The 26,293-nt window shown below is 37.5% G+C and overlaps 4 protein-coding genes across 11 annotated transcripts; 1 reads left to right on the plus strand and 3 right to left on the minus strand.

The window, feature by feature from the left end:
* MCCA (methylcrotonyl-CoA carboxylase alpha chain) lies at window positions 1-4,592 on the minus strand. Of its 4 annotated transcripts, none has more exons than XM_086253446.1 (16): window positions 4,234-4,592; window positions 3,931-4,052; window positions 3,654-3,801; window positions 3,409-3,546; window positions 3,116-3,211; window positions 2,978-3,037; window positions 2,648-2,740; window positions 2,435-2,546; window positions 2,198-2,302; window positions 1,960-2,096; window positions 1,470-1,704; window positions 1,223-1,389; window positions 961-1,077; window positions 572-814; window positions 376-471; window positions 1-235 (listed from the first exon to the last, which is right to left on the minus strand). In XM_086253446.1, exons 1-16 carry the CDS (start codon window positions 4,555-4,557, stop codon window positions 230-232), a joined length of 2,199 nt encoding a protein of 732 aa, XP_086109572.1. In that variant the 5' UTR covers window positions 4,558-4,592; the 3' UTR covers window positions 1-229. The 4 variants fall into 4 exon arrangements, with proteins under 4 accessions (XP_086109572.1, XP_086109575.1, XP_086109574.1 ...); XM_086253449.1 differs by having other exon boundaries at window positions 1,470-1,650; window positions 1,960-2,099; window positions 4,234-4,589; XM_086253448.1 differs by having other exon boundaries at window positions 572-808; window positions 1,960-2,099; window positions 4,234-4,589.
* A 4,444-nt stretch (window positions 4,593-9,036) lies between these two features.
* On the plus strand, window positions 9,037-16,341 carry NET1D (kinase interacting (KIP1-like) family protein). 4 transcript variants are annotated; one of them, XM_086253369.1, is made up of 5 exons: window positions 9,094-9,176; window positions 9,617-9,688; window positions 9,803-10,076; window positions 10,556-14,766; window positions 15,072-16,341. In XM_086253369.1, exons 3-5 carry the CDS (start codon window positions 9,986-9,988, stop codon window positions 16,140-16,142), a joined length of 5,373 nt encoding a protein of 1,790 aa, XP_086109495.1. In that variant the 5' UTR covers window positions 9,094-9,176; window positions 9,617-9,688; window positions 9,803-9,985; the 3' UTR covers window positions 16,143-16,341. The 4 variants fall into 4 exon arrangements, with proteins under 4 accessions (XP_086109493.1, XP_086109496.1, XP_086109495.1 ...); XM_086253367.1 differs by lacking the exon at window positions 9,617-9,688 and having other exon boundaries at window positions 9,037-9,176; XM_086253370.1 differs by lacking the exon at window positions 9,617-9,688 and having other exon boundaries at window positions 9,062-9,176; window positions 9,782-10,076.
* A 276-nt stretch (window positions 16,342-16,617) lies between these two features.
* LOC147275792 (nuclease) lies at window positions 16,618-19,219 on the minus strand. Of its 2 annotated transcripts, XM_086253373.1 has the most exons (3): window positions 18,851-18,986; window positions 18,391-18,522; window positions 16,618-17,942 (listed from the first exon to the last, which is right to left on the minus strand). In XM_086253373.1, the coding sequence occupies exons 2-3, from the start codon at window positions 18,416-18,418 to the stop codon at window positions 16,888-16,890; spliced, it is 1,083 nt and encodes a 360-aa protein (XP_086109499.1). In that variant the 5' UTR covers window positions 18,419-18,522; window positions 18,851-18,986; the 3' UTR covers window positions 16,618-16,887. The 2 variants fall into 2 exon arrangements, with proteins under 2 accessions (XP_086109499.1, XP_086109498.1); XM_086253372.1 differs by lacking the exon at window positions 18,391-18,522 and having other exon boundaries at window positions 18,851-19,219.
* A 1,026-nt stretch (window positions 19,220-20,245) lies between these two features.
* On the minus strand, window positions 20,246-26,293 carry LOC147275793 (sulfate transporter 3.1-like). Its single transcript, XM_086253102.1, has 12 exons — window positions 25,649-26,293; window positions 25,307-25,514; window positions 24,694-24,865; window positions 24,161-24,226; window positions 23,368-23,481; window positions 22,306-22,422; window positions 22,045-22,171; window positions 21,579-21,865; window positions 21,272-21,462; window positions 21,049-21,134; window positions 20,841-20,917; window positions 20,246-20,718 (listed from the first exon to the last, which is right to left on the minus strand). The coding sequence occupies exons 1-12, from the start codon at window positions 25,989-25,991 to the stop codon at window positions 20,527-20,529; spliced, it is 1,980 nt and encodes a 659-aa protein (XP_086109228.1). The 5' UTR covers window positions 25,992-26,293; the 3' UTR covers window positions 20,246-20,526.

Here is a 26,293-nt window from a genome sequence, read left to right on the forward strand (position 1 = left end):
TTTCTTTCTCTTCTGTGATCTGGTACTGTAAAGGTATTACTGTTTGTTTGTTACATCTTGAATTGGTAAGATTTTATTTTATGAAATGACCATATGTAAACAGGGCTACGACTTAGTATCCTTACAACAGAAACTGTTATCATAATTCCTTACTCTGTTCAAGCACAAGTTCAGCGTGAGGTCAGCCCAAGCCAAATCTATTCAGAAACAATGGACTTCACATGAATTCTTACTCCTGCACAAGCATATAATCCATTCAATTTAACCAAGCATGTGTTCCTGATGCCACCATATTTTTAAGCTTGTACATGTAAATTCTATTTCAGTGGATCTTCAATCACCCATATCAATGGTATTAGAAAGTAAATAGCTAACCTTAATACTGAAGAGAACACTACCATCAGAAACCTGCTGGCCAGCTGCTAGATGAAGTCCGAGGACATGGCCCGTTGATGGTGCCTTTACAACATGCTTCAAAAAGGAATAAAAAATAAAAAATGATTTCAAATATTGCATGGGGATTGAGGAAAGAAAAGTGCAGATGCAAAATGCAACTAGCAACAGTACAAACCTCCATTTTCATTGCCTCTAAAACTAATATAGGTTGTCCTTCGTCCACCTTTGTCCCATCCTTCACCAGAAGCTTGACCACCAAACCAGCCATGGGTGCAACAACAGTCCCCTGAGGGTGAGATGATTTATCAAATCTGGGCTTATGTTCCATTTCATTTTCATCAGACAATTCAAGGCCCATCTTCTGTCTGAAATGATGATGATGAGACCCATACCATATATGAATGTGCTTGGTCTGATCCTACCAGCCCAAATTGGAATCAACAAATTAATCATAGTAGAATTCCAGATGAACAAGCTAGAATAAAGTGAACCATATTCAATAATGCTGATAAATTAACCAATCTACGTAGACCCCCACAAATGTATGCAGAGAAAGGCATATACCTTGGAGTAAACAGCTAAGCTAACATCCATGATTACACCATTAACTTCAACTCTAAAATCATGGGTGCCTAAACAGGTTGCTTTGACCTCCAAATGTGGGAAACTGTCTTCTTCTGTCTGCACATACATATTCCGCTGTCAAGTCTCATCAAATAGAACCTTGCTGACAGAATGACAAGGGGGAACAAAAACAAGAAAATAACTTGCACATTACATACTATAATTGCAAAGTTACAAATATGGTCAATTAGCAAAAGACTACCTCAATCAGATAGCTCCCATCTTGTTTACAAGTGATTGGAAGTGTCAATAACTGTGAGCCACTGCTGTCATATGCATTCTCCCACTCAAGTTCCATTGTATGCCGGGAACAATGATGGACTCTGAAAGGGGGAGAAGAATACCAAATGGAGATCATGCTGTTTCCGCCTGAACATATTAGAAGACGTAAATATTATAAGGGATTTTAAGAACTGAAAAGCATTTCAATAATGGGACCTTTAATTTACCAGGAAGGTTTTCTCTGAATACATAATTTTCCTTTCCAATGAGACATGCAGCTGCCAGTGTTGCACCAAATCTAGCAGCACCAAGAACTTCGTTCGCTAATACTGAATTACTAGTGTCGACAAGGAGGTCACCTTTAAAGCGTTCAATAAAATGGGTTTCCACATCGCCATTTTCAAATGCCTGATGGTTAGCAAGTTTTTGAAGAAAATTGATATTGGTTGGTAAACCTGCGACCTATCTTAAGAAAATTAGCATTAAAACAGAAGGTTCAAAGAGAAATTAAAATCACAGGATGAATATGAAATGCAATATGCCTTCCACATGTGTCGTATTATTTGAACGTTGTTGACCCATGGGCCTGAAGATATCTAATTCATCTAAAAATGTAACATATTCTGGTTTCTGGGCCATGTAACATAGGACGTTGGATGATTGGACAATGTGCCTTATGGTGCCAGAGGCTGCAACTCTATAATGAGGTAGGTGTACCTGAAACTTTGACAAGCAATCCTTCAGTTTTACCAATGCTGCAGCACGATTTTCTCCCCATACTACAAGCTTAGCAATCATAGGATCATAATGCATGCTAACAGTGTCTCCTTGTTCAACGCCCGTTTCAACTCGAACTGCTTAAGGCAGATTCAACATAAGAAACCAACATAAATGAACCAAAGGACAGGAACATGGTGAAAGTGATGAGTCATATGGCTATCGTAATGTGACTAACCTGTTGATGAGACTGGAACATGATGATAGTGATGCAGAACTCCAGTTGCTGGAAGGAATCCTTTCGGTACATTTTCAGCATATATTCGGGCTTCAAAAGCATGACCTGTCATCATAATGAGGAATTATAAAGATCCAGTAACTCAATATTTTAGAAGTGGCAAGGAATATGGAAGCAAACATAACCTTAGCTAAGACTTTTTTTAATATTTTTCTTTATTCCTTTTAAATATGTCACCTGATAAGGGAACCTGTGACTGACTAATGGGAAGACGTTCTCCATTTGCAACATGAATTTGCCACTCTACAAGATCTTGGCCGACAATCATCTCAGTCACAGGATGCTCAACCTGCATAATATTAACCTATTAAAATGCGAAGTTCGTTGACTGAAATACAATAGAACATAATGATTGAAGCACCTGAAGACTTGGTCCAAAACAAAAAGCACCTGAAGACGGGTGTTCATCTCCATGAAATAGAATTGGCCTGAGACTGTATCAACTATAAACTCGACAGTGCCAGCATTGTGATAACCAACTGCCTTTATTTATCATACAGAGACTTCAAATTATAGAGATAGTCTTTAAAAACCCAAAAGAAGGGAACCAAAACAAAAGTATTAAGAGGATAGTGTAAAAAGAAGTACAAAAAGAAAACTAAATAAATTGACAAAGAGAGATAGAGAACTTCAACTTTCTCCAAGAAAAACCCATGAACTATGAATATGGAATTATGTCCAAATTAAGTACAAAATAGATAACTATTGAAAATGCCTCACCTTGGCAGCAGACACAGCAGCTTGACCCAAGTGGGACCGAAAGTCATCAGAAATATTTGGCTGCACCAATGAATTTCCATTACAACTCTACTAGAACTATGACAAATCTATACCGATAATACAGGAAATGATCATTACAGCTGGAGCTTCTTCAATTATTTTCTGGTGTCTTCTCTGTACGCTGCAATCTCTCTCATACAAGTGTAGAACATTCCCATGTTTGTCACCAAATATCTACAATTCCAAACAGTCATCAAAAATCAAATCATATGGTATTGTGTGAAATGGTCAAGAGCAGAAGGTTAACATTTTCACTATATGGTATCTACTACATCGATATAATGTTGATAAGAAATGCTAGTAACATCATACCAACTATGAATTATTATGGACTAGATACTAGTAGGAATTATACAAACAAATAACAGTACCTGGACTTCTATGTGCCTTGGCTGTGTAATATACTTCTCCAGCAATATTGTGCTTATTCCAAAAGAAGTAGCAGCCTCACGTTGTGCTCCCAGGAAAGATTCAACAAATTCATCTGGACTTTGCACAATCCTCATACCCTAGAAATATCTAAACTATAAGACCATCTCATGAAGAAAATACAAATCTCTCAATTTTCCATCAGGTTGCTCATAGTACCATTGAGGGAAGCAAAGAAGTGGCATACCTTGCCTCCACCTCCATGAGTTGGCTTTATTAAGACTGGATATCCAATCTTTTCGGCTTCTAACTTCATTAGATCAATATCTTGGTCATTACCATGATATCCAGGCACAAGTGGTACCCCTGCTGCACCCATTATTCGCTTCGACGCACTGATAAACATATCGAACATTATCCAAATGAAATAATTCCGAAAAAACAAAAAAGACATAGAGCTTATCTTATTAGCTACCCAGCTCATAAACACTGAGAAATATCAGTAAGAAGCCAGTGAGTGGTACCTTTTATCACCCATATCCCGGATTGCAGATGCTGGAGGTCCAATAAATGTAAGACCCTTATCTTCACAAAGCTGAGCAAAGTCAGCACTCTCTGACAGAAAACCATAGCCAGGATGTATAGCCTATTTATACAAAAACAAACATATCCAATACGATTTTAAACAATGAAACCATTTCACAATCACCAATTCTCCAAACACAGAGAAAATTTGCCAAAACAAACAAGAAAATGCTAATGCAATGAGATACTGAGCTACTGAGCTATTGAGCTACCACAATAAACGAATTCAATTTCTGACTGACCTGCGCACCGGTGCGAATGGCGGCGTCGAGAATCGACGAGGCGTTGAGGTAGCTGAGCCGAGCCGGAGGCGGGCCGATACGTACAGCCTCGTCGGCGGACTTGACGTGGAGCGAGTTTCTATCGGCGTCGCTGTAAACGGCGACGGTTCGAATCCCAAGTCGCTTGGCGGTCCCCATGATCCTGCAAGCGATTTCGCCTCTGTTTGCTATCAGAATTTTCTCTATTCTCTGCGAGGAATCGGAGAATGCTCTTACTGTTACTGATTGGAGATGGAAGGCTTTAAGGGAGAGCTTTCGACGGAGGATGGTGACCACGGACGCCATGGTTTTGAGCTCTGTGAGTGAGACGAAGTGGACTCAGTGCTGACGGCTGACAGTGAAGATGTGAAATAAATATACTTTTGGTCATATCGTGCACTTGTGTGTAGGAGATTAAAACCATTGTCGTGTGGGTTGGGAACTGTAACGGACATGGATTTGATCTGATGTGGTGCTTACCTGGCACAACTATCCATCTCATCCAATCTAATTCCTTCTTGGGCTGCCTTGGGCTTGATTGGGCTACTTATAGTTGTATATTCGTTTTGGGCTTCACTAAGCCCAATTTTAATCTCATTTAGGAAGTAGGTGTAAATTTTTTTATTTTTTTTATTTTTATACATAGAAGCGGAACTTTATAAGCAAAACCAACTAGTTATTTGTTTAGCGGTATTTTTCTCCACAATGCTGGTGAGGACTCATATTCGAATCTCATCTGCCCCACATCAAAGAATAAAAAAAAAAAGGAGCGGAAGCACAAAAGTCGAACTTTGCTCGTGTGTAGGTATACTGGTGGGCCGAAGCCCAAAAATTGACAAACTAACCATCCTGGGCCTATTAGTCTCCACTTGTAACTTTGATGTGAAGTTGAAAGGGGAAAAACTATCTTCTTATGGACTTGTATATTATATGCAATATCACTAAAATTATTTTCAATAATAGGGTAGTCTATGATGTTGATACATATGGGGCATTTGGAAGATTAGTGGGTCATTTACACTTATTTGTGTTGAACAAAATAACAAAAGGTTTATCATGATCAATAAATGACAAAATGCATGGAGTGGCTTCTCCAACAGGCACCAGCCTAATATTTGTCATGGCAACTTGTCTAATCTGTTAATAAAGCCATGATCATCAAAATGAAGAGAGATTTTAAAACCAGCACATGCATCACAGCAACCTCTTATTGCAGATGGAAGTGGGCCACTTGGGTCTCCCTCACACTTGTTTACACTTTTACCTAACAACATCATGACAATTATATGACAAAAGCTGTTTTAGAATCTATATGATGTAGCCTGAAGGGCATGGACATGTGCATTGTGCACTGCTGGCTAAACCCAGACCCATAAATAGACCCAGAAATTACTTTGGTCTTACCTTGAGGGCCCAATAGAATACTTCTTTTATTAGTTTACTACCATGCCTAATGTTAAAGTAAAAGAAGAGGACATCCTAAGTTATGGGGGTTGGTGGGTAGGGTCATATGACTCATATGCCTTGGTGGTTGACAAATTGTGCACATAGGTTGTTTGAGGCTACATTTTGTATTCTGGTCTCTCCTAGAAGCTCCAATCACATAATGAATCTTACTTGCTTTTTCTCCTTCACTAAATCACAAGGTACTCTTCGAATTATCCAGTTCAAATCCTCTACTTATGTTTTATGTGAGCACAATTTTCTTCGATCTAATGTTCTTATGTATACATATTACATAGTCAAAAGGATGCTTCAATTCACACCAGTACACCACTCATTGCTAGTTGACACAAGGAAGATCATTGATGAGTGATGCTCTTTCTTGTTGTCATCTTAATGGGTTTCAAGCACAATCAATATCAAGTCAGCCCACTTTATTCATTGTGCTCCCAACAAAATTCTTCTAAAATTTCAAAACTTGGTTAATGCAGTTCTGTATATTAGGGCATTTCATAGCATCCTCTGCCTTAGAACAGAGAATGTGGTACAGTTATTTAAGTTGCTAGTGGCAAAAGTGTAAATTCTTACAACCATGTGGCTTGGCCACTTGTTCAATTCAATTCATCAATTGCTTAGAGAAAAAAGCAAAGCAAAGCAAAATTTCTAGAAAAAGCAAAGTCCAATTTTGATATACTGTATGGATATTGAATGTCCCCTATAGTTTAACTTGCAAGAAGAGAATCAGCACAATCCAAGCATGCTGGTCACCCTGTCAAAACTTGGAAGATACCTCACCTTAAACCCTCATTAAACCTTCATTCTTGACTATCCTTTCTAAGCATAGTTGTTATCTAACAGTCAAAGCCAAGCTTGTGGCCTTTTTTGGGGGGCTGCAGCTAATTGGAGACCAAACACTTTGCATAATTTTATTTTAAAACTCATTAATTAATTACATGTGTGTCACCAAACCTCCCATTCCTTCTTTAATAATTCATCTTCAAAATGTCTTTTTCATTTGACAAGAGTCTAAACAATATCACTTCCCACTTATATAGACTTTGAAAAACTACTAATTAACAAGAATACAAGATGGCTGAACCTAATTAATCTTTCCTTTTTTTCATTACAGTAAATAAAATGAAATTATATTTTCTAACTAAAAATCAAATGAAATTATATTTTGCAATAATGATTAATAAAAATCAGAAAAAGAAAAAAGAAAAAGGTTCATGAACAGTAGATTAGTATGGATGGAAGCATATGCATCAATTATAACTATTGATGGGTGGCCAAGGCAGCTTTTCAGGGTCCTTAACCACTGTTATGATTAAACTCTTCCTTCCATGTGAGTCTGTGAGTTTGATTTATTTCAAAGCCCTTACAGGCAAAACCAGTAGTTGATAACTTGATATATACTCTGTTTTACATAGTTTTGTAAAGAAAACAAATATAGAATGTTTAATTTATATTAGTTTTATAGTTTAGCTAGCATTATTTGACATAACAGGGCCATACATTTATAGAAGCATGAAGATGGTCAATTATTTGTTAATCATTTCACATCTTCTATGTATCTGCATCTAAATTAACACATTTTCATTTTGACATGATTAGTGGATGTGTGAAACACATGTAAACTTTTTTTTGGAAAAATGATTTCCATACTATCACAAAACACTAAACATCTCAAGTACATAAACACCAAATATTTTCTTTTTTGTCAGAACAAATATTATATATAGTTGGATTTAGTATTTTGATATGGGAAAAAAAGAAGAAGAAAATAATTTCAATAAAATTAAAAGGTAATGAGAAAATACGAGGATGTGGGGTATACATTTTCATGAAATACACGTGGGCCTATTCGGATGAAGAATTTTCAGAGTCGCGTGACAAGTGACGAATGCGACCGTCCTCGGGCACCGCCCACCTTTTGGAAAGATTGACACGGTGTCGTCTGACTCATATCTGCAAAAGTATTAAAGATTCCCCATCTGCTTGCTTTTACCAAACTGCCCTTCCATTTTGATCACAACTACGGCACTAGATTTACATGACAAATACTAATAAATAAGAAGGTGCTCCCAATTACCAAATTTACCTTTTTAATGTTTAGTGAGTACAATTTACAAACCATTAAATAAATCAACGGCTAGTTTACTGGTAGAGAAATTTAAGGACTGGAGAATCTGTGTGTCTTGAAGGCATTTGGTTTAGAGGGATACATATATTTAAGAGGGAATCTGGAATATATATGATCTTAATGTAATTGGAATCCAAATTCGTGTTTTGAATTTTTCCCACTATTTATTATGTCTATTTTGCCTAAAGGCAATTTTAAATTTTTAACACTATTTTGATTTATGAGAGGGTGAAAAAATGAATTAGGATGATGATAAGGTCGGATCATTTCAAATGTAGAAAAAATATTATGTATTATCTTTATAATAGAAATTAGATCCTATCACTTTGAAAAATTTTATATAATAATATAATATAACAACCAAATGTTTTCTTTGGTCTTGTATAAACTTTTTGTTTGTTAATGATTTAGTGGTAATTTAATAGTACTATTTTTTGTTGGGAATTTAATAGTACTATTGATGTTGAACTAATACCTGGCTTATATTTTCCCAATAAAAGAAAGATAATCTAAAGTCAATTGTTAAAATCTTAAAACAAATTTCAGTGGTTTCATCACTCATTCAAATGGGATACTTTGGGTCTAAGAATTGTATTTGTTCCTTGGACAACTTACATTATTTGTATTAATATTAATATTAGGCTGGCTGATTGGCATTGTCACATCCAACCATCTTTTTGTCTTCATCTATTTCTTTAATAGTCAATAGGGTCATGATCATATATAATGTTCACATTCTTATATAGGAGACAACTAATATGTATAGTAATTTTAGTAACACAATCTTAAAAAACATGCACAAAATCATAGTCAAACATCTATAAACCCAAGGAAAATCATTTTTGAAATCCTAACCAGAAGGGCAATTTGGTATTTTCCTGTTTCCACGGCAATCAGTGGTTTTTACTCTCAGAAAAACTATGTTCTAACTTCTAAGTTTCCAAAATTACAGTGAATACTGTGAATCATCATCAAAAACCAAAACATGGAAATAAAAATCTGAAAATGAGGGATTAAAAAAGCATTAATTTTAATTACCGTTAGTTTCTCAATCAGTGTTTCTTTTTTTTTTGGTTCTCCACCCACCTTTTTTTTTTGTCATTTCTGTTTGACAGTTCGCATCAAAAAAAGCTGAAACAGTACCAACAACATAAAAAGCAAAGCACACACTGTGAGAGAGAGAAACAGAGAGAGCACTTTAGAGACGGAAACAGAGCGATCTAACAAACATGGGGTGAGATGAGAGAAAAGCGAAAGCAGCTCAAGTTGCTTTGTCACAGCTGCTGATCAAAACTAAAATTAAGGAAAAGAAAACAGAAGCAGTTTCAAATTTTTCTGGGTAAGTTCGTTTTGATCATTTTGCCTATTGTTTTCACAATTTTTATTAAGAAAATCGATTCCACTGTGAAAATTGTCATTGAACAATGTGTTTGTGTTTGGTGCTTTCTTTGAAGTTGATCCTCTTGCCCATGACTTTGTTTTTGCTTATTTTAAAATTTTGGTTTCTGGGCAATTAAAAATTTTCTGCCTTTTGTTTTGTTTTGATTTCATGGAATTGTGTTAATTTTTAACTGCGTTTTTAGTTGATTAGATTCTCTTTTAAGCCTATGTGTGATGTATCACGCAGAATCACGAAAGTTTTCAGCTTTTACTTCAACGCTGATTAGAAAGAATAGAAAAAAAGAGAAAACGTGTGGAATTGTAATTCTCTGAAGTATGTGAATTTGATATTCTTTATTGAAGTCTGATCATCTGGCTTTTGGGTTTGTCTTTGATCAGGTAGTTTGTAGAAAATTAGAAGATAGCTGTCAATTTTAGCATATGATTCTGGAGCTGAGTTTTACTGATCACGTACTTGCTTGCTTTTTCTAATTTTTCTACCAAGTTTTTAAGAATCTGATCTCACCCACCATGTAGTTCTGAATCTGATTCATCTGAAATTAGATTGCGGATTTTGGTGTTTAGGTGTGACCGTGTGAACAGCTAGAGGTACAAACAGCTTCATCATACGAAGAATTGCCGAATTTGGCGGTGTAAAGCCTCGTTAACAGGTTCCTGGTTGAGTTTTCTTATCTTGGTTTTGGTTTGTTCGTGGGATCGGACTATTGCAACATCAGTTAGAAGGTGGTGCTGTTATTGGCTAGAGTTATGGCGGCTGCATCGCAAGCCAAGTATTCTTGGTGGTGGGACAGCCACATTAGCCCAAAGAATTCAAAATGGCTTCAGGAAAATCTTACAGGTATATATATAACTGGGTTGGTTTACAATTTTGATTGACATGGGTACTTTCTAAGCTCTGTTTCATGTGTTTCTCATATATGTGGAGTAATGGATGGACAGTTAAGAGGCATCTTACCCATTCTCACCCATTGCTTATCTCAGCCAATTTAAAGACTAAGAAACAGAACTTGGACCTTATTTAAGGAAATCAATGTTATCCATTCTCACCCATTGCTCATCTTACCCATTCTATTGTTGACTGCACGACGAAATCAATGTGATGGTACTGGACCTGTAAAATGTAATGTAGTGATCCTGATTTGTTGAGAAGATAATCACAAGATAATTCACAGTTTCATCTTGTACATCTTTCTGGACCTAGTTTTTATTTTTGATGTTCTGTGTATAACAAAAATATTGTTCTTTCTGCCTCCCCCTCTTTTATAAGTTCTATGTATAAATATGTATAAACTGAGTATGTTTCAACTTATTGAACAGATATGGATGCCAAAGTCAAACACATGATCAAGCTCATTGAAGAAGATGCAGATTCCTTTGCTAGGAGGGCAGAGATGTATTATAAAAAACGCCCAGAACTAATGAAACTGGTTGAAGAGTTCTATCGAGCATATCGTGCGCTAGCTGAAAGATATGATCATGCAACTGGGGCGCTGCGCCAGGCTCATCGGACCATGGCAGAAGCATTTCCCAACCAAGTTCCCTTTGTATTGGCAGATGATTCACCTGCAGGTTCCTCTGCTAGTGAGGCTGATCCCCTTACACCTGAGATGCCACCTTCTATACGGGCATTATTTGACCTCGATGAATTGCAAAAAGATGCTCTGGGACTCTCATCCCTTTTCCATGCTGTCAAAAGGAATGGAGCATTCACTGAAGAATCTGACTCTGCATCAGGTAGAAAGGGATTAAAACAGCTGAATGATCTATTTGGGTCTGGAGAAGCGGTAAGCCATTCAAGGGCAAAAAAAGGCCTCAATTTTCATGATGCAGAAGAAAAAAAACGCAGCATGCAGAACAATGGGACCCATGATCGAGTGGGTAAAGCAGAGACAGAAATTTCAAACTTGAAGAAAGCACTTGCTAAATTAGAAGCCGAAAAGGAAGCTGGCTTACTACAGTACCAACAGTGTTTAAAAAGATTATCTAATTTGGAGTCTGAAGTCTCTCGTGCACAAGAGGATTCCAGGGGACTCAACGAACGAGCCAGCAAAGCTGAGGCTGAAGTTCAAGATTCGAAGGAAGCACTTACCAAATTAGAGGCTGAAAGAGAAGCCAGTCTTCTTCAGTTTCAGCAGTGTTTGGACAAAATCTCTAATCTGGAGAACATTATCTCTTCTTCCCAAAAGGATGCTGAAAAGCTCAATGATCGAGCTAGTAAAGCTGAGTTTGATGCTGAAGCTCTAAAGCAAGATCTTGCAAGGGTAGCTGCTGAGAAAGAGACTGCACTTGCACAATACAAAAAATGTCTGGAGATGATATCAAATCTGGAGGGGAAAATACTGCATGTCGAGGAGGATGCCAAAAGGATTAATGAGCGAGCTGTCAAAGCTGAACAAGAAGTTGAAACCTTGAAGCAATCAATTGCCAAATTAACTGAAGAGAAGGAAGCTGCTGCTCTCCAGTACAACCAGTGCTTGGAGACCATATCTAGTCTGGAGCATAAGATCTCTCATGCCCAGGAGGAGGCCCAACGGCTACACTCTGAGATAGATGATGGGCTTTCGAAGTTAAAGGGTTCCGAAGAAAAGTGTCTTCTGCTGGAAAAATTAAATCAGAGTTTGCAGTCTGAGTTGGAATCTTCAGTCCAGAAAATGGAATCTCAAGGTGAAGAACTCACAGAGAAGCAGAGGGAGTTAGGCAGACTCTGGACTTGCATACAAGAAGAGCGGTTCCGATTCATGGAGGCAGAAACTGCTTTCCAAACGCTGCAGCATTTGCATTCTCAATCCCAGGAGGAACTTAGATCTCTTGTTTCTGAGCTTCAGAATAGTGCTTTGATTCTTAAGGACATGGAAACACGTAATCAGGGTTTGGAGGATGAAGTCCAGAAGGTGAAGGAGGAAAACAAGAGCCTGAGTGAGCTCAATTTGTCTTCATCCGTCTCAATAAAAAATCTGCAAGATGAGATATTAATCTTGAGGGAGACAATTAGGAAACTTGAAGAGGAAGTTGAACTTCGAGTGGACCAAAGAAATGCTCTTCAGCAAGAGATATACTGTCTGAAAGAGGAACTCAATGAGCTAAACAAGAAACACCAAGCTGTGCTAGAGCAGGTGGAGTCAGTTGGATTGGATCCAGAGTGCCTTCGATCATCTGTAAAGGATTTGCAGGATGAAAACTTCCAGCTAAAACAGATGCGTGAGGCTGATAGAAGTGAGAAAGTGGCACTGTTGGAAAAGTTGGAAATCATGCAGAAACTTCTGGAGAAAAATGTTCTTCTGGAGAATTCTCTTTCTGATTTGAACATTGAGTTAGAAGGGGTTAGAGGGAAGGTAAAGGAGTTAGAAGAATCATGTCAATCTCTTATGGGAGAAAAAGGCACTCTTGTTGCTGAAAATGCCACCCTAATTTCCCAGTTACAGATTATGACTGAGAATTTGGAAAAATCATCACAAAAGAACAACTTTTTGGAGAATTCCCTGTTTGATGCGAATGCTGAACTTGAAGGCTTGAGGGTAAAATCAAAGAGCTTAGAAGAATCATGCATATTGCTTGATAATGAGAAATCTGGTATAATCACTGAGAGAGAAAGCTTAGTCACTGAGTTGGACATAACTCGGCAAAGACTGAAAGGTCTACAAAAAGGATATGCAGAAATAGAAGAGAAACTATCTATTCTGGAGAAGGAAAGAGAATCAGCACTTTGTAAAGTGGAAGGGCTACATGTTTGCTTAGGTGCAGAGAAGCAAAAACATGCCAGTTTTGTTCAGTTAAGTGAAACCCAGATGGCTGGTATGGAATTGCAGATCTGTAATCTCCAAGCTGAAGGTATGTGCATGAAGAAAGAATATGAAGAGGAACAAGACAAAGCAGTGAATGCACAGATTGAAATCTTTGTCTTGCAGAAATGTTTAGAAGATCTGGATGAAAAGAACTTGTCCCTCATCGTTGAGCGTCAAAAGATCTTGGAGGCATCCAAAATGTCAGAGAAACTGATTTCTGACCTAGAGCGTGTAAATCTTGAACAACAGATGGAGATTAAATCCTTGTTTGTGCAGATCAATGTACTGAGAGAAGGGCTGTATCAGGTGTTGAAGATTGTTGATGTTGATACAAACCTTGGGTGTGAAGAGAAGGTTGAGCAAGACCAAACACTTTTTAACCATATACTTGTCAAACTTCAATATACACAAAATTCTCTCTCTGAAAGTGGTGATGAAAATCAGCAGTTGGTTATTGAGAAGTTAGTTCTCTTGGAAATGCTTGACCAACTGAAACTAGAGGCGACAAATCTTATGAGAGAAAGAAACACCCTTGACCAAGAGTTCAGGACCCACTCTGAGAAGTTCTTGGTGTTGCAGAGTGGGGCCCAAAGACTTCAGGAGATGAATGAAGAATTAAAATCGAAAGTAGTAGAGGGAGACCACAGAGAGGAAGTATTGAGGACTGAAATAGATAATCTGCATGAGCAGTTGTTGGACTTGCAAGGCACTTACAAGAGTCTATTGCAAGAAAATTGCCAGATACTTGAAGATAAAGGGTCCTTGACAAAGATGGTCTTGGATTTGGGGGAAGAGAAACGTAACCTAGAAGAGGATAAATGTGTCATGTTTGGTGAAACAATATATCACAGTAACCTTTCCCTTGTTTTCAATGATTGTATTTCCAGAAAGCAACTGGAACTGGAACAGCTCAGTGACTATTTAGATAAACTTCATCTTGGCAATAATGACCTGGAAGAGAAGGTAAGAATATTGGAGGGGAAGTTAGAAGTTAGGCAAATGGAGAATTTACTTCTCAAGGAGTCATTACATAAGTCAGAGAATGAGCTGGAATTAGTTAAATCTGTCAATGATCAATTGAATGGTGAAATTGAAAATGCAAAGGATGTGTTGTCTCATAAAGAAAATGAGCTTTTGGAAGCAGAGCAGAGCTTCAATGCACTACAGAATGAGAAAAAAGAGTTGCATAGATTAGCAGAGGATCTGAATGGTAATTATGATGAGGCTAAGGTGGTACTAGAAGATCAAGAGAAGCAGATTCTCAAATTGTATGCAGACAATGATCATCATAGTAAAGAGACTGGCTGCCTTCGTGAAGTGAATCAGAAGTTGGAGTCGGAACTGTTGAAAATGCATGAAGAAGCTGAAAAAAGTAGAATTAAAGAGGAAAGTTTGATCAATGAACTGCAAAAGGGAAGAGAAGAGATTGAAATGTGGGTAACTCAGGCTGTCACATTCTTTGGTGAACTGCAGAACTCCACCATTCGTGAAACATTGTTTGAAGGAAAGACCCAGGAGCTCATTGAAGCATGTCAGGTCCTTGAAGACAGAAGCAATTCCACAGGCATGGAGAGCAAGCTTATGATAGAAAGGGTCAGCACATTGGAATACGAAAATGAAGGGCTACAAGCTCAGTTGGCTGCCTATGTTCCAGCCATCCTCTCTCTGAAGGAGTGTACAGCATCACTAGAGAAGCATATGCTTACTGACACTACATCACGTAAACTTGACACTGAAAAATCAGAGGTAATTTCCATTTGTCTGTTTATACCCTCCCTCTAGAATTGAAAGTTCCAATTTTCTGAGACTGAGGTGATGATTAGTATATTAGAAAATTCATTTGTAAGGCCTGATATTTCACAAAAATACTATGATGCTTCAAATTCATATGTAAGGCCTTATGGAAAATAATCTGGTTTCTGTCTAAAGCTTATTGGCTTGGGCATGGATTAGTCAGCTTATGACACGGTGAATTTGTTTCCAATAGTTCAATGGTGCATGCGATTTTGAATATCATTTGAAATTGACGATTTTATTCCACTTTTATCCAGGGGGGCCTTCTGCATGCTGAAAGCTCTCAAATGGATGGAGATGGAATCGCCACGGTATCAGATGATCTTTCAGACTTGCAGGATTTACAAAGAAGAATTAAAGCTATTGAAAAGGCAATGATGGAAAAGGAAAGCCATGTTACCGCAAATCAGGAAGAAAAGGAACTTGGAGATGGGATTGGTAGCACTCTCAAGAAGCGTGAAATCTCTGGATCAGGGAATGAAGTTCTGACAAAAGACATCATTCTTGACCAGATATCAGAGTGTTCATCCTATGGGATAAGCAGGAGAGACACCACAGAGGCTGATGCTCAGATGCTTGAGTTATGGGAAACCACTGACCAGGATGGCAGCATTGATTTGATGGTTGGCAAGGCCCAGAAGGTGGTTACTGCACCAACTGACCACAGTCAGACTGAAGCAGTAAAGGAACACAAGAATAGATATCCCTCTTCAGAATCATTGGTTGAGAAAGAATTGGGTGTGGACAAATTAGAGCTCTCTAAGAGATTTACAGAGCCCCGTCAAGAAGGGAACAAGAGAAGGATTCTAGAAAGACTTGATTCGGACGTGCAAAAGTTGACAAACCTTCAAATAACCGTGCAAGACCTGAAGAGGAAAATAGAGATTACTGAGCAGAGCAAAAAGGGCAAAGCTGAAGAATTTGATACTGTGAAGGGGCAACTGGAAGAAGCTGACGAGGCCATCACTAAGTTATTTGATGTGAATCACAAATTGATGAAGAACGTTGAAGATGATTCTCTGTCCTCTGATGGAGCTTCTGGGGCACTGCCAGATGAAAGTGGGAGTGTCAGAAGAAGGAGGGTCTCCGAACAAGCAAAACGAGGGTCGGAAAAAATTGGGCGTTTGCAGTTGGAGGTGCAGAAACTACAGTTTCTTCTACTGAAGCTTGATGGTGAAAAAGAAAGGAGAGGTTCAACTAGAATCACAGAGCGGAAAACAAGTGTTCTTCTGCGGGACTATATCTATGGTGGGAGTAGAACTACTACCCAGAAGCGTAAGAAAGCGCCTTTCTGTGCATGCATGAAGCCCCCAACCAGGGGAGATTGAAGCAATAAGATTTCAATGGCCCCCCATAGTTTAAAGAAATGAGGCGTTAGTTTTGCCTCATTGTCCATAAGTTTTTTCTTTTTAGAGCTACTTGTTTTACCTTATTTTATAGAGAGGATCGGGTCTTGCTTAATTTTGAGATCCTGCTGTACATGTCAGGCCCCATCTACTACTAATCAAGGGAAACCCACTCTGAGTCTCTGATGGAGTTTGCTCTTTTCTTAATCTTTTTCTTTTACATAAATAGTGCTGTTTGTCTTCCTTGGATAAAACTGCGGCGCTTTTTGTTTCGAGAGTGTATGTCGCGGCTTGAAATAAAATGTCTTGTTGCATAAAGTGGGGGTCTGACATGTTTTAATGGCAAATTCATAATCGATATTGGCAAATTTGAAGGTTGGCTAATTTCTATAATGATTCTTTACACTTCCATGCAAGATGCGTATAAATTTAACCATCGGGGAATGCCCCTAAGAAAAAAAGGGAAAAAGGACGAGTGACAGCAGAAACAATATTTCCCAGATGTTTACCAAAACAAAAGGACACTGAAGAATGAATGAAGAATAGGTACAGATTCTTCAAGGCTTACAAGCTTTAATTTCTCCTCAAAGGATATCAGCGGTAAAATAATAACTTGTGGGTGGCACCTCCACTCAAGGAGGCTCCAAGCTTCCAACTCATATTTAAACCAGACCGACAGAAGAAGAATCAACTCTAGCAGCCCAAAAATAAAAATGTTAAGAGAACATTACTTTGATGCAGCTATCTGCTTGCTATTCTGCCAGTGTTCGGCTAAGTTTTCCCTCATAGTCCTCCCCAATGGATCAACTTGCTTACACCATTGTTCTCCATATCCCAAGTCATGGTGACTAGATAAAGCAACATCTGGGTGCAATACATCTCCACTGTCAATTATTATATTGTGAAGTAAACAACATACCAAGATAATGCTTGGAAGTTTCCGCTTATCGGGTCTCCACATAACCTTGCTAAGAATTCTCCAAGTGCCCTTTAACTGCGAGAATGCCCTTACTGCAAGTGACCTTGCAGCCTCATGCATGGCATTAAAAGCGGAAATGGAAGCTGGGAGGGCATTGCTTTCATAAGGAGTTATGAGCCAGGGAAGGAGAGGATAGCCAGCCCCTCCAACTATGTATTCTCTAATCTCTACTCCTCCAGATAATGTCCTAACATTACCATTCAAACGCTGCCCACCTTCACAGAGCTTGAAAAATCCTGAACACTTTAATAGTCTAGACACTGTCATGCCCCCAGGCCAACCAGTCACAATATCAAGAAATCTCATCTCATGGTCGACAACTCCCTGCAAGAGCATGCTATAATTGTTCTCTGGGTCACACCAATCGTCTGATGCTTGAACGGTAGGAAGGGTCATGATGATGTGTGTACCATCTATGGCTCCACAGCAATTAGGCAATTCAAAGGACGCTTCAAGTTTGGACTTAATTTCTTCCACTCTATTGGAATCAGGCCACTTGAGATGGTGCTTGGCACGTTCTTCCAATGCTTCAATGAATCTCCAAGTCACCTGAGAAACTGTGGATTGGCCGACCCCAAAGGCAGCTCCCACTGAGACTTGAGACTCACCAGATGCCAACCTTCTCAGGGCGATTGCAACCTGTTTCTCAACACTAAGAAGCCTTCCTTCAATGTTGATGAGCCCTGATGGCGGCCTCGACACAAGGTCTTCTCTCACAAGGGAACAGATATAATCAAAAGTCTTTTTAGAGACCCTAAAGAAATACATAAATCCTTCTTCCTCATCATTGGATACTGAAAAACCTGGACATTTGAATTACATCACTAAGAAAGAATAAAGTTGAATTATCATGGAAAGTTCAAAAACAAAAATCAACCACGAAAAAAAAAGGCACTGAAAAACTTGCCTACATATAACAACAAGCAAGCCAGGTCGTGTGTGAGTGTGTGTGCGCGCCTTACACTCTTACTCAAATCTGATTCTGTCAGGATTGCCTCATCCAACTTGGGGCAAACCAGAATAATCATTTCCTAAACAATTATATTTCACCTTTTCTGTTCCTTTAAAATAATTTTTTAAACTAAAAACCAGTACAGTAAAAACCTTGGGCCTCATACCACATTCCACACTCCACAGACATAGTACTTTTACAGGAATTGTCTTTTTAACTCCAGCAAGAGAAGTCAACAACTTCACTAATCCAAACTAAAATCTCTATTGCTCCCTCTAGCAATAAATATTCGATTATACCTTTCTCTTTCAAGAACGTAAAGCACATAATCAAAATCCAGGTTTCTTATAATGGCCACCAGAAATTTGCTCTCAAGGTATTCACCAACTCCAAATTTGAAGCGAGATCATTTCAGGTGCTTGTCTGAATTCCTACTACCAGTCATCAAATTCATGATGTTAGCTAACTGAAAAAGCACAGTTTACAGGTTTTGAGCTACAATTATGATTGCCATTGCCGAATCTAACATTATAGAACAAAATCCACCGCCTCTTCTAAGTTCTAAGATGTCTGTACTTTATAAGTTTTGCAGAATAAACAAAATTTAAAGAAAACCCATATCACTATTTTTATAATCTGACATAAAATTGACTAAAGTAATATAATTTACCTAAAACTACAAGTAATATGAAATGAATTCCACAAAAAAAAGCGGGAAACAGAGTATAATTGAAAAGTGAGCTTAGAGAAAAGAAAAACCTGGGGTACTTGAAGAATTCTTGTGCCAGAAACTATCCCACCAGTCAGAGTCAATGGCTTTAGGCTCGACTGGAACAACGCTCAAGCTTTTGCATTTCTTCAATTTTCTATCTTTCTTGCTCTTCTTTGATTTCTTGGGAGGCGCCATGAAGCTTAAACGAGGAATTGCCCGACTTTTGGTTGAGCTTGAACTTGAATATATACTTGATGGAAAGTGAAGCAAGCCAGCAAGGGAAAGGTAAATCTGAATGTCTCAGAAATGTTTGGTTGGTAAGAAAATGAAGGAAAATTAGAAAATTGCACTTGATTTCGTCTCTTGCTGAGATGGGTACTTTTCGACATGCGGGACTGAACTGAACCGAGTTTGGCTGCTTGTGTAGTTGTGTTTGTCCAAAACTCAATGGACGACGTGGCTTTGGGTATGATCATTTAGCAAAGGGATTAAGTGATTATCGTTATTTTGGTCTAGACTATTCTAAATGTATCAGTTTAGTTCATTTTTAACTTCAAAAATTAAGTGCTGTGACTCTTTTAAATTTTGCTAATTGAAATTATTTTGTCAATTTACATATTTTTTATTTAAATTAAAAAAATTAAAAGAGAAAAAAAAAAGGTGCATTAGAAAAAATAAAAAATTAGAATTAAATATCAAATATTAATAATTTTTTAATAAAGTAGTAAGATGCTAATTTTTTTTAATTTAGATACTAACGTAGAATAAAACATTTTGATAAGATATAAATGAAAGAGACTATTTTTCCCTAAAAAGAGACCCCACCTGATTATCATATGATGCTATGCAAATGGAAATTTAGATAAAAAATGTGTAAGTTGACGAAATACTCTCAATCGGTAAAATTAATAAAATCAAAGTTCTTAATTTTTCAAATTAGAAATATAATAATCAAAATAATATTAATCCCTTTAGTAAAATTACTCTGTACCTAGGGGTGCCATTGCACATTGACTTGGGCTTGGCTAAGCAGCCCAATAAAAATTCCCCATAATTTTGATCCAAACATAACCACAACCCCATGGTTGGATTGGTCAAAATTGCCCCTAACAAAATGAAAAATGCTTGACTCATTTATGATTTATCTGTAATGAGTTCTTTCTTAAAAGTCGATCAAAATTTGACACATTCAATTATGGAAATTAAGAGGGCGATCTGCCACTAGCCTTAGTTAGAATAGACAAGTCATGTAAGGGAGTTTGTGCAGCAAAATCAAGCTGCTATATATGTGGTGTTTGTAATTAAATTTTTGGAGTTGGATGATAATAATATGTGATCGATGCATATAGGACATTACTCTTTGATAATAATATGTGGCTATGGTAATAATAATTTTTGGTGTCAGTGAATCAAAAATAATTGTGTAGAAGTGATTCTTGAAATTGAGCTCAAAGTTGTTGGACTTTTCATTCATAATTTCATTATGTGATTATATACATTATGCGACTTACAATCTTATATATTTATAATGTTGGAAGGGAAAAAATTTAAATGCTTCCAACAATCAGACTTATGATTAACTGCTTAAGCATATAAAACATAAATGAGACTCGTTTCTCACAATTAATTTGAATGAGTCGTCATATATGCTGCTTAATTTCTGATACATTAATTCATTCACATGCTCTATATATTAATTACGTACACCTCATATAGCTATGGATCACACGTTGTCCCATGTCCCTGGTTCTTGATCTTTTACGGTGGGGTTGGTTTTGGTGGTGTGAAGCATGAAGTTGCATGCTCCTACAGCCTCTCCAACAGTGAGATAAATCCATTCCTGACCTATTTTCTCAATCAAATCTGACTTGTTCATCTTCTTCATCACTTCGCTACCAGGGTTCGCCAATACGAGCTAAGATAAATAAAATAATTATTGTTAGATTTGTTTGTAAGTCATATAGTGTTTGTATTATAGACAAATTCCGTAAGAAATTAAATTTAAGAACTTTGATAAAAAGAGTTTGTAGATTGTACCTTGAGCCCCCTTCTATCAATAATCTTCTTGACCTCGTCAAGCATGCTTATTCCACTTGTGTCTATGTTACCAACGGCTGTGATTCGATCACAGTAAAGAAATTGAAGGTGATGATCAGTACTATAGCTGAAATTTAACAATTTAATGTCTTCAATTAACTAGAGCAATTAATCCTAGGTAGACCCATATTCGATATAAATTGCTTACCAGTCATATCCAATATCACATATTGTAAGCTACTTTCTCCTGAAGATTTTATCCTATCTTCCTCTTCATCAATCCACCTTGAAATCCTGAAAACAAGTAGGAGTACTAATTGGGTCAACTTCAAATCCAACACCTTAATTAGTATTGCATAAAAATGCATGAAGATCGATATATTACTAAATTCATAGTTTTCAGGTTAATATGAATTGATATATATTGGTACCTTTCTCTTAAGTAGTTGGAATTGGCAAAGTAAATGGGAGCATCAATTTCAAGTATGAGAACTCCAGGAATGTTGCTTGCATTTGGGTACTGTTCCACATTTCTGAAAACCATGGAATTCGGAAGGTTTCCAAGAATAAAAGTCTTAGGCCTTGCCACAAACAATAGAACCCTCAGCACTGATATTGCAACCTGCATGAATTTGCACATGAAAAAACAAATAATTAGTTACTGGTGGACCTTTTTGTAAGTGTATCGTAAATGACTGTTAAGCGTTGATATGTATATATATATATATTTCAACATACCGCTAAGACTAGGCCAATTTCGACGCTGCAAAAAACGACTCCAAGATATGCACTCATGCAGACAACGAAGTCAAACTTGTCAACCTTCCAGAGATGGATGGCGGCTTCGTAGTCTATGAGGCCGAGCATTGCGGCTATTATGATGGCGGACAGCACCACAAGGGGAGTGTAGTGGAACAAGGGTGTCAGGAATAACAATGTCAGCATCATTGCAATTGCCATCACAATGTTTGACACTGCCGTCTTGCATCCTGCATTGTAGTTCACTGCTGATCTAGAAAATGGCCCTGAAATAATTCAACAAATGAGTTTATCATTACCATCTGAATTAATATAGTAAGACTTTGTATGTCACACACTTGAATTGACGGGTTTACTTAAATTTGTGAATCACTAAATAATAATATGATATATTCGTATGACATACGAGTTTCTGTTATAAACGAACTCATTTATAATCGTGTACCTGTAGTGAGGTAGCAAGAAGTGCAAGAACCAACAATGTTCATCGTCCCAATGGCAATCATCTCTTTGTTCCCATCAATGTGGTAATTCTTGAACATGGAAAAGCTTCTCCCTACTGCTATTCCTTCCTGCACATTAAAATATGATTAGCTGTCATTAATTAAAAATGTATTAATTTCTCTTTGCTCATTAATTGATTACTTTGGAGTTTGGGCCAATAATTATTGTGGAAGCCAGATAGTAAGAGAAAGAAGATACTCACTGCTAGAGCTATGACGCCTGTGATGATGCCAGTTTTGAAAGCTGTTGTGAGATAAGGAGACACAAAGACAAGATCTGTGAAGGACATTGGATTCAACCCCTTCTTCAGTTTTCCAATCTGTGAATATATTACACCATTAGAAAAATAAACATAAAAATAAAATAAAAGGGTATAAGAGTATACGACTTAGACCCACCAACTAGAACTGTCCCATGATGCAATGGGGATTGGACAGAAAAGAAAAAGCCTATGTTGGGGTCTACCCAATCACTACCCAATGCTATTATTGGTGGAGGACTCTCAATAATGTACACGACACTACGACAGAGTGTAGCCAGAACAGTCATTTTTGGGTTGGGCCCAAGACAAAGTATGCCAAGGCTTACAACACAAGGGAATGGATCTGGGTTTCAAAATCTTGCGGTGGTCCAATTTAGTCCCAATCTTTTCAGCAACTAGCCTCTACCTAGCTACTTAGTGATCACGGGCTCACAGTTTTGTCTATTTGTGTTGGGTGTTGTCTTAGTTTATTTTAGGCTTTTTTACCAAAATAGCACCTGAACTATAAGGGGTGTGCTCAAATACCACCCAAACTTTTTTTCTTGCCAATTTACCACCTGAAATTATTAATATGTGCTAATTTGCTAGCTAACATCCATTTTTCTGTTAAATCATCAAAAAATTTTCCAAACTTCCCATTTTGCCCTTGAATACAATAAAAAAATATTATTATTTTAAAAACTTTTTTTAAAATATAATTAGAAAAAAAATTAAAAACTAAAAAAATAGAAAATGAAACTACCCTTTTTTTAGGGGGTTTAATTAGATTTTTTTTTTAATATTTAAAATGCTTTTTTTATATAAATGACGAAAATACCCTTGAAATAAACAGAAAATTTAACTAAAATAATGGTAGGTGGTAAATTGGCCAATATGTGAAAGTTCAGGTGGTAAATTGGCAAGAAAAAAAGTTTAGGTGGTATTTGAGCACACCCTTTATAGTTCAGGTGGTATTTGAGTAAAAAAGCCTTTATTTTAATACGAGGACTCAGTCTCACTCACCACTTGAACACCATGTTTCTCGGCATGGGTGAGATAAACCAGAACACTTCCCAAGATAACTGACGTCAAAGGTGCCATGGCTGATATCCAAAAGAACTTGGGTTTTTTCTTGCTCTGCATAAAAACAAACAAATTAGATGACCCACATTGGCAATATTAATTTTCAATTCACTCTTCATACTCACACAAACAAAAACTACACCAATTAATTATTCTGATATAAGATCACCAGAGAGTCAAACCAATGTTTAATATATTAGTGGTCAGTAAGTTTTATAATCAATGCTAGCTAGTATTATATATATTTTTTAACTAGGAGCATGCAAGTAGCTGAGTCAATTCCATCTTTGAAAGGTTTTCTTTCGGTCGAACATCTTTGAAAGTTTGGGTTACTTAAATTGCAGTGGGAGCAGGTTAAGGTTGAAAGTTGAAAGTTGAAATGAGAATTATGATCAAGAAAAAATATCCCATGAAAAAGACATAAGCTGATTCCAACCTCAAGAAACTAGAAGACCTATAAAGTTAGATTCTAATTAATCTTATGAAACTTTTTGTATTAAATTATGTATATATGTGAACATGGTTCTTTTTCCCATCTCGAATTACACCAATGATTTTCCTAATCTATATGCTATTTTAAGATGTAGGGCCAGCAGGGGCATATACTTGCGTGACAGAAGAGGTTCAATATTTAATTGTTGGATGAAAAATTAAACATGACAGGTTTAAGAGAATAAGTATCAGAAAATAATAAACAAGGGAAAATTGAAGATACGGGTTTCGATTCACTTACAAAGTATTTGGTGATGAGGAGAAAGAAAAGAAAGCAACATCCCAAAACGCCGCTTTCCCATCTCCACTGCAACAAGTTACAACCATCAATCAATCATTGTTAGATAGGTAGGAATTAGTAGGATTATATATAAAAACCAAACATCCCCCTAGCTTAAACAATTAAGTACTCATAGTAATATAATTATCCAATCCAAACTTTCTTTGCTTAATTAAATTCTTCCACAACTATTGTTATTTCAACACGTCATCGTCATCTTTTCAAATACAAAGACTTCATTTCAGCTTTAGAAAATGACCCTTACTTAGCTTGTTTTCAAATGGACCCTTATTAGCCGTTTTATTATATTAAATAGGCTTATCTTATTAAACTGTGAATCTAAATAACGTATTTAGTTAAGAGTGAACATAATCAATGTTTCAAACTCATAATTTAATAATATAAATATCAGAAGAAATATTTTCATATATTTATAATTTGAGTTGTTTAAATTTGTGTGGATTAAAAAGACCAGGCAAAAGGACAACACCAACCTCATGAGTTTGGCTGAAAACAGAGCGCATGACCGACACGACGTCGGTCCCATGGGTAAAATGGTCAAGCCCAAGAATCCCTTTTAGCTGCTGCAGGCACACCACAGTGGCTGCCCCCGCCATGAACCCTACTATCGTTGCATGTGACAAGAAATCCACGATAAACCCAAGCCTGTAAAATGCAAATCGGTCATATATATATATATTCATGCAAACCATAAATATATTATCATTTTCAGCAATAATTCCGGCCAATTTGTTCCTTATATCTAACAGTTTATTAATTTCCAAACTTATTATGAAGCTTCCAAGTTCCAATGAATTGATATATCAATCACTTTCTGAAGATTCTTTGTTACTATCCGTTACAAAAAGATTAAAATGGGGCGTTACTGGTTTGAGCGAGCGAATCTCTTTAGTCTAATAATTGACCAAGACGAAAAATGAATTGTGCTAGAAGACAAAAATACCCAGAAAACAAGTACAAGATGCATGTTCCTTTTTCGAGCTATCAAATATTTGAGTTGATGAGTATGTGTTTAAGAAAAATTATATAATTTAAGAACAATTAAGTGGATCTGATGGCGGACTGATTAAGTAGATAATTAATTACCTCAACAAGCCCAAGGAGGCTTGGAAAACTCCAGCGAAGAAGGTTGCTGTGAAAGCGAGGTGAAGATAGAGGGTGGGGTTCTCTGCAGCATTCACCACATCCCCCAGCATGGAGGCTGTGAGAAGTGAAGCCACCGCCACTGTCCCCACCGCCAAATCCCTCGAACTCCCCATCATCGCATAAACCAATGGTGGGATAAAGCTCGAATCTGCATTAAATAAAATAGGATTAAGAAAAGTTAACGGTCGATCCTTTCAAAGAAAAAAACTTAAACTCGAATCTGCGATTACTTATAATATAAGAAGTCGCAGTACGTAGTACAATAGAATATATAGTACTCACATAGGCCAAGAATTGGAGGCAAGTTTGCGAGCTTTGCGTAGCTAATCCCCTGAGGGATTGCGAGGCTGGCGATGGTGATGCCGGAGAGGAGATCGGACTTGAAGAAGTCGAGGGTGTAGCGAGGTGCCCATTCGAAGATGGGGAAGACGTACTGAAGGCCGAGAATGAATTTTCTCCGAGTGGGTTGGTTCTTGAACTGCCTCAATGGGTCGTCCGGAAAGAAAGTCTCTTTGAGAGACTTCTTGAGCGTTCTCGAAAACGGTTGCGGCGGTGGAATCGCCACCCGGTGAGGTGGCGACTCCACATTGGTCGTCGAAGGGTACACATAATCAGCGTTGCCCATGATCCCTACGCCTCTGCTACCTTTCTACGAACAAATACAACCCGGTTCGGGTTTTTGCCTTTTTGGTAACAAGTAAGACCAATTAATGGGTACCGTTTTGGGAAGTTGTGCCTTGTAAATTTGGAGAAGGTGGGGGAAGTGGGTGAGGAGGAGGAGGAGGAGGAGTTGAGGGTGAGAAAGTGAGACTGAGAGAGAAAGGGTGGTTGCTATGGCAATTTATATAAGTGGAGAGGAGAGAGGTCTCATTATTTTTCTGAGAAAGAGAGAGAGAGTGCGTTGGGGGACCCAGGTATAAAGGATTA

The sequence above is a fragment of the Dryas octopetala genome, chromosome 8 (genome assembly GCF_963921425.1).
Source record: "Dryas octopetala chromosome 8, drDryOcto1.1, whole genome shotgun sequence".
Classification (NCBI taxonomy): domain Eukaryota; kingdom Viridiplantae; phylum Streptophyta; class Magnoliopsida; order Rosales; family Rosaceae; genus Dryas; species Dryas octopetala.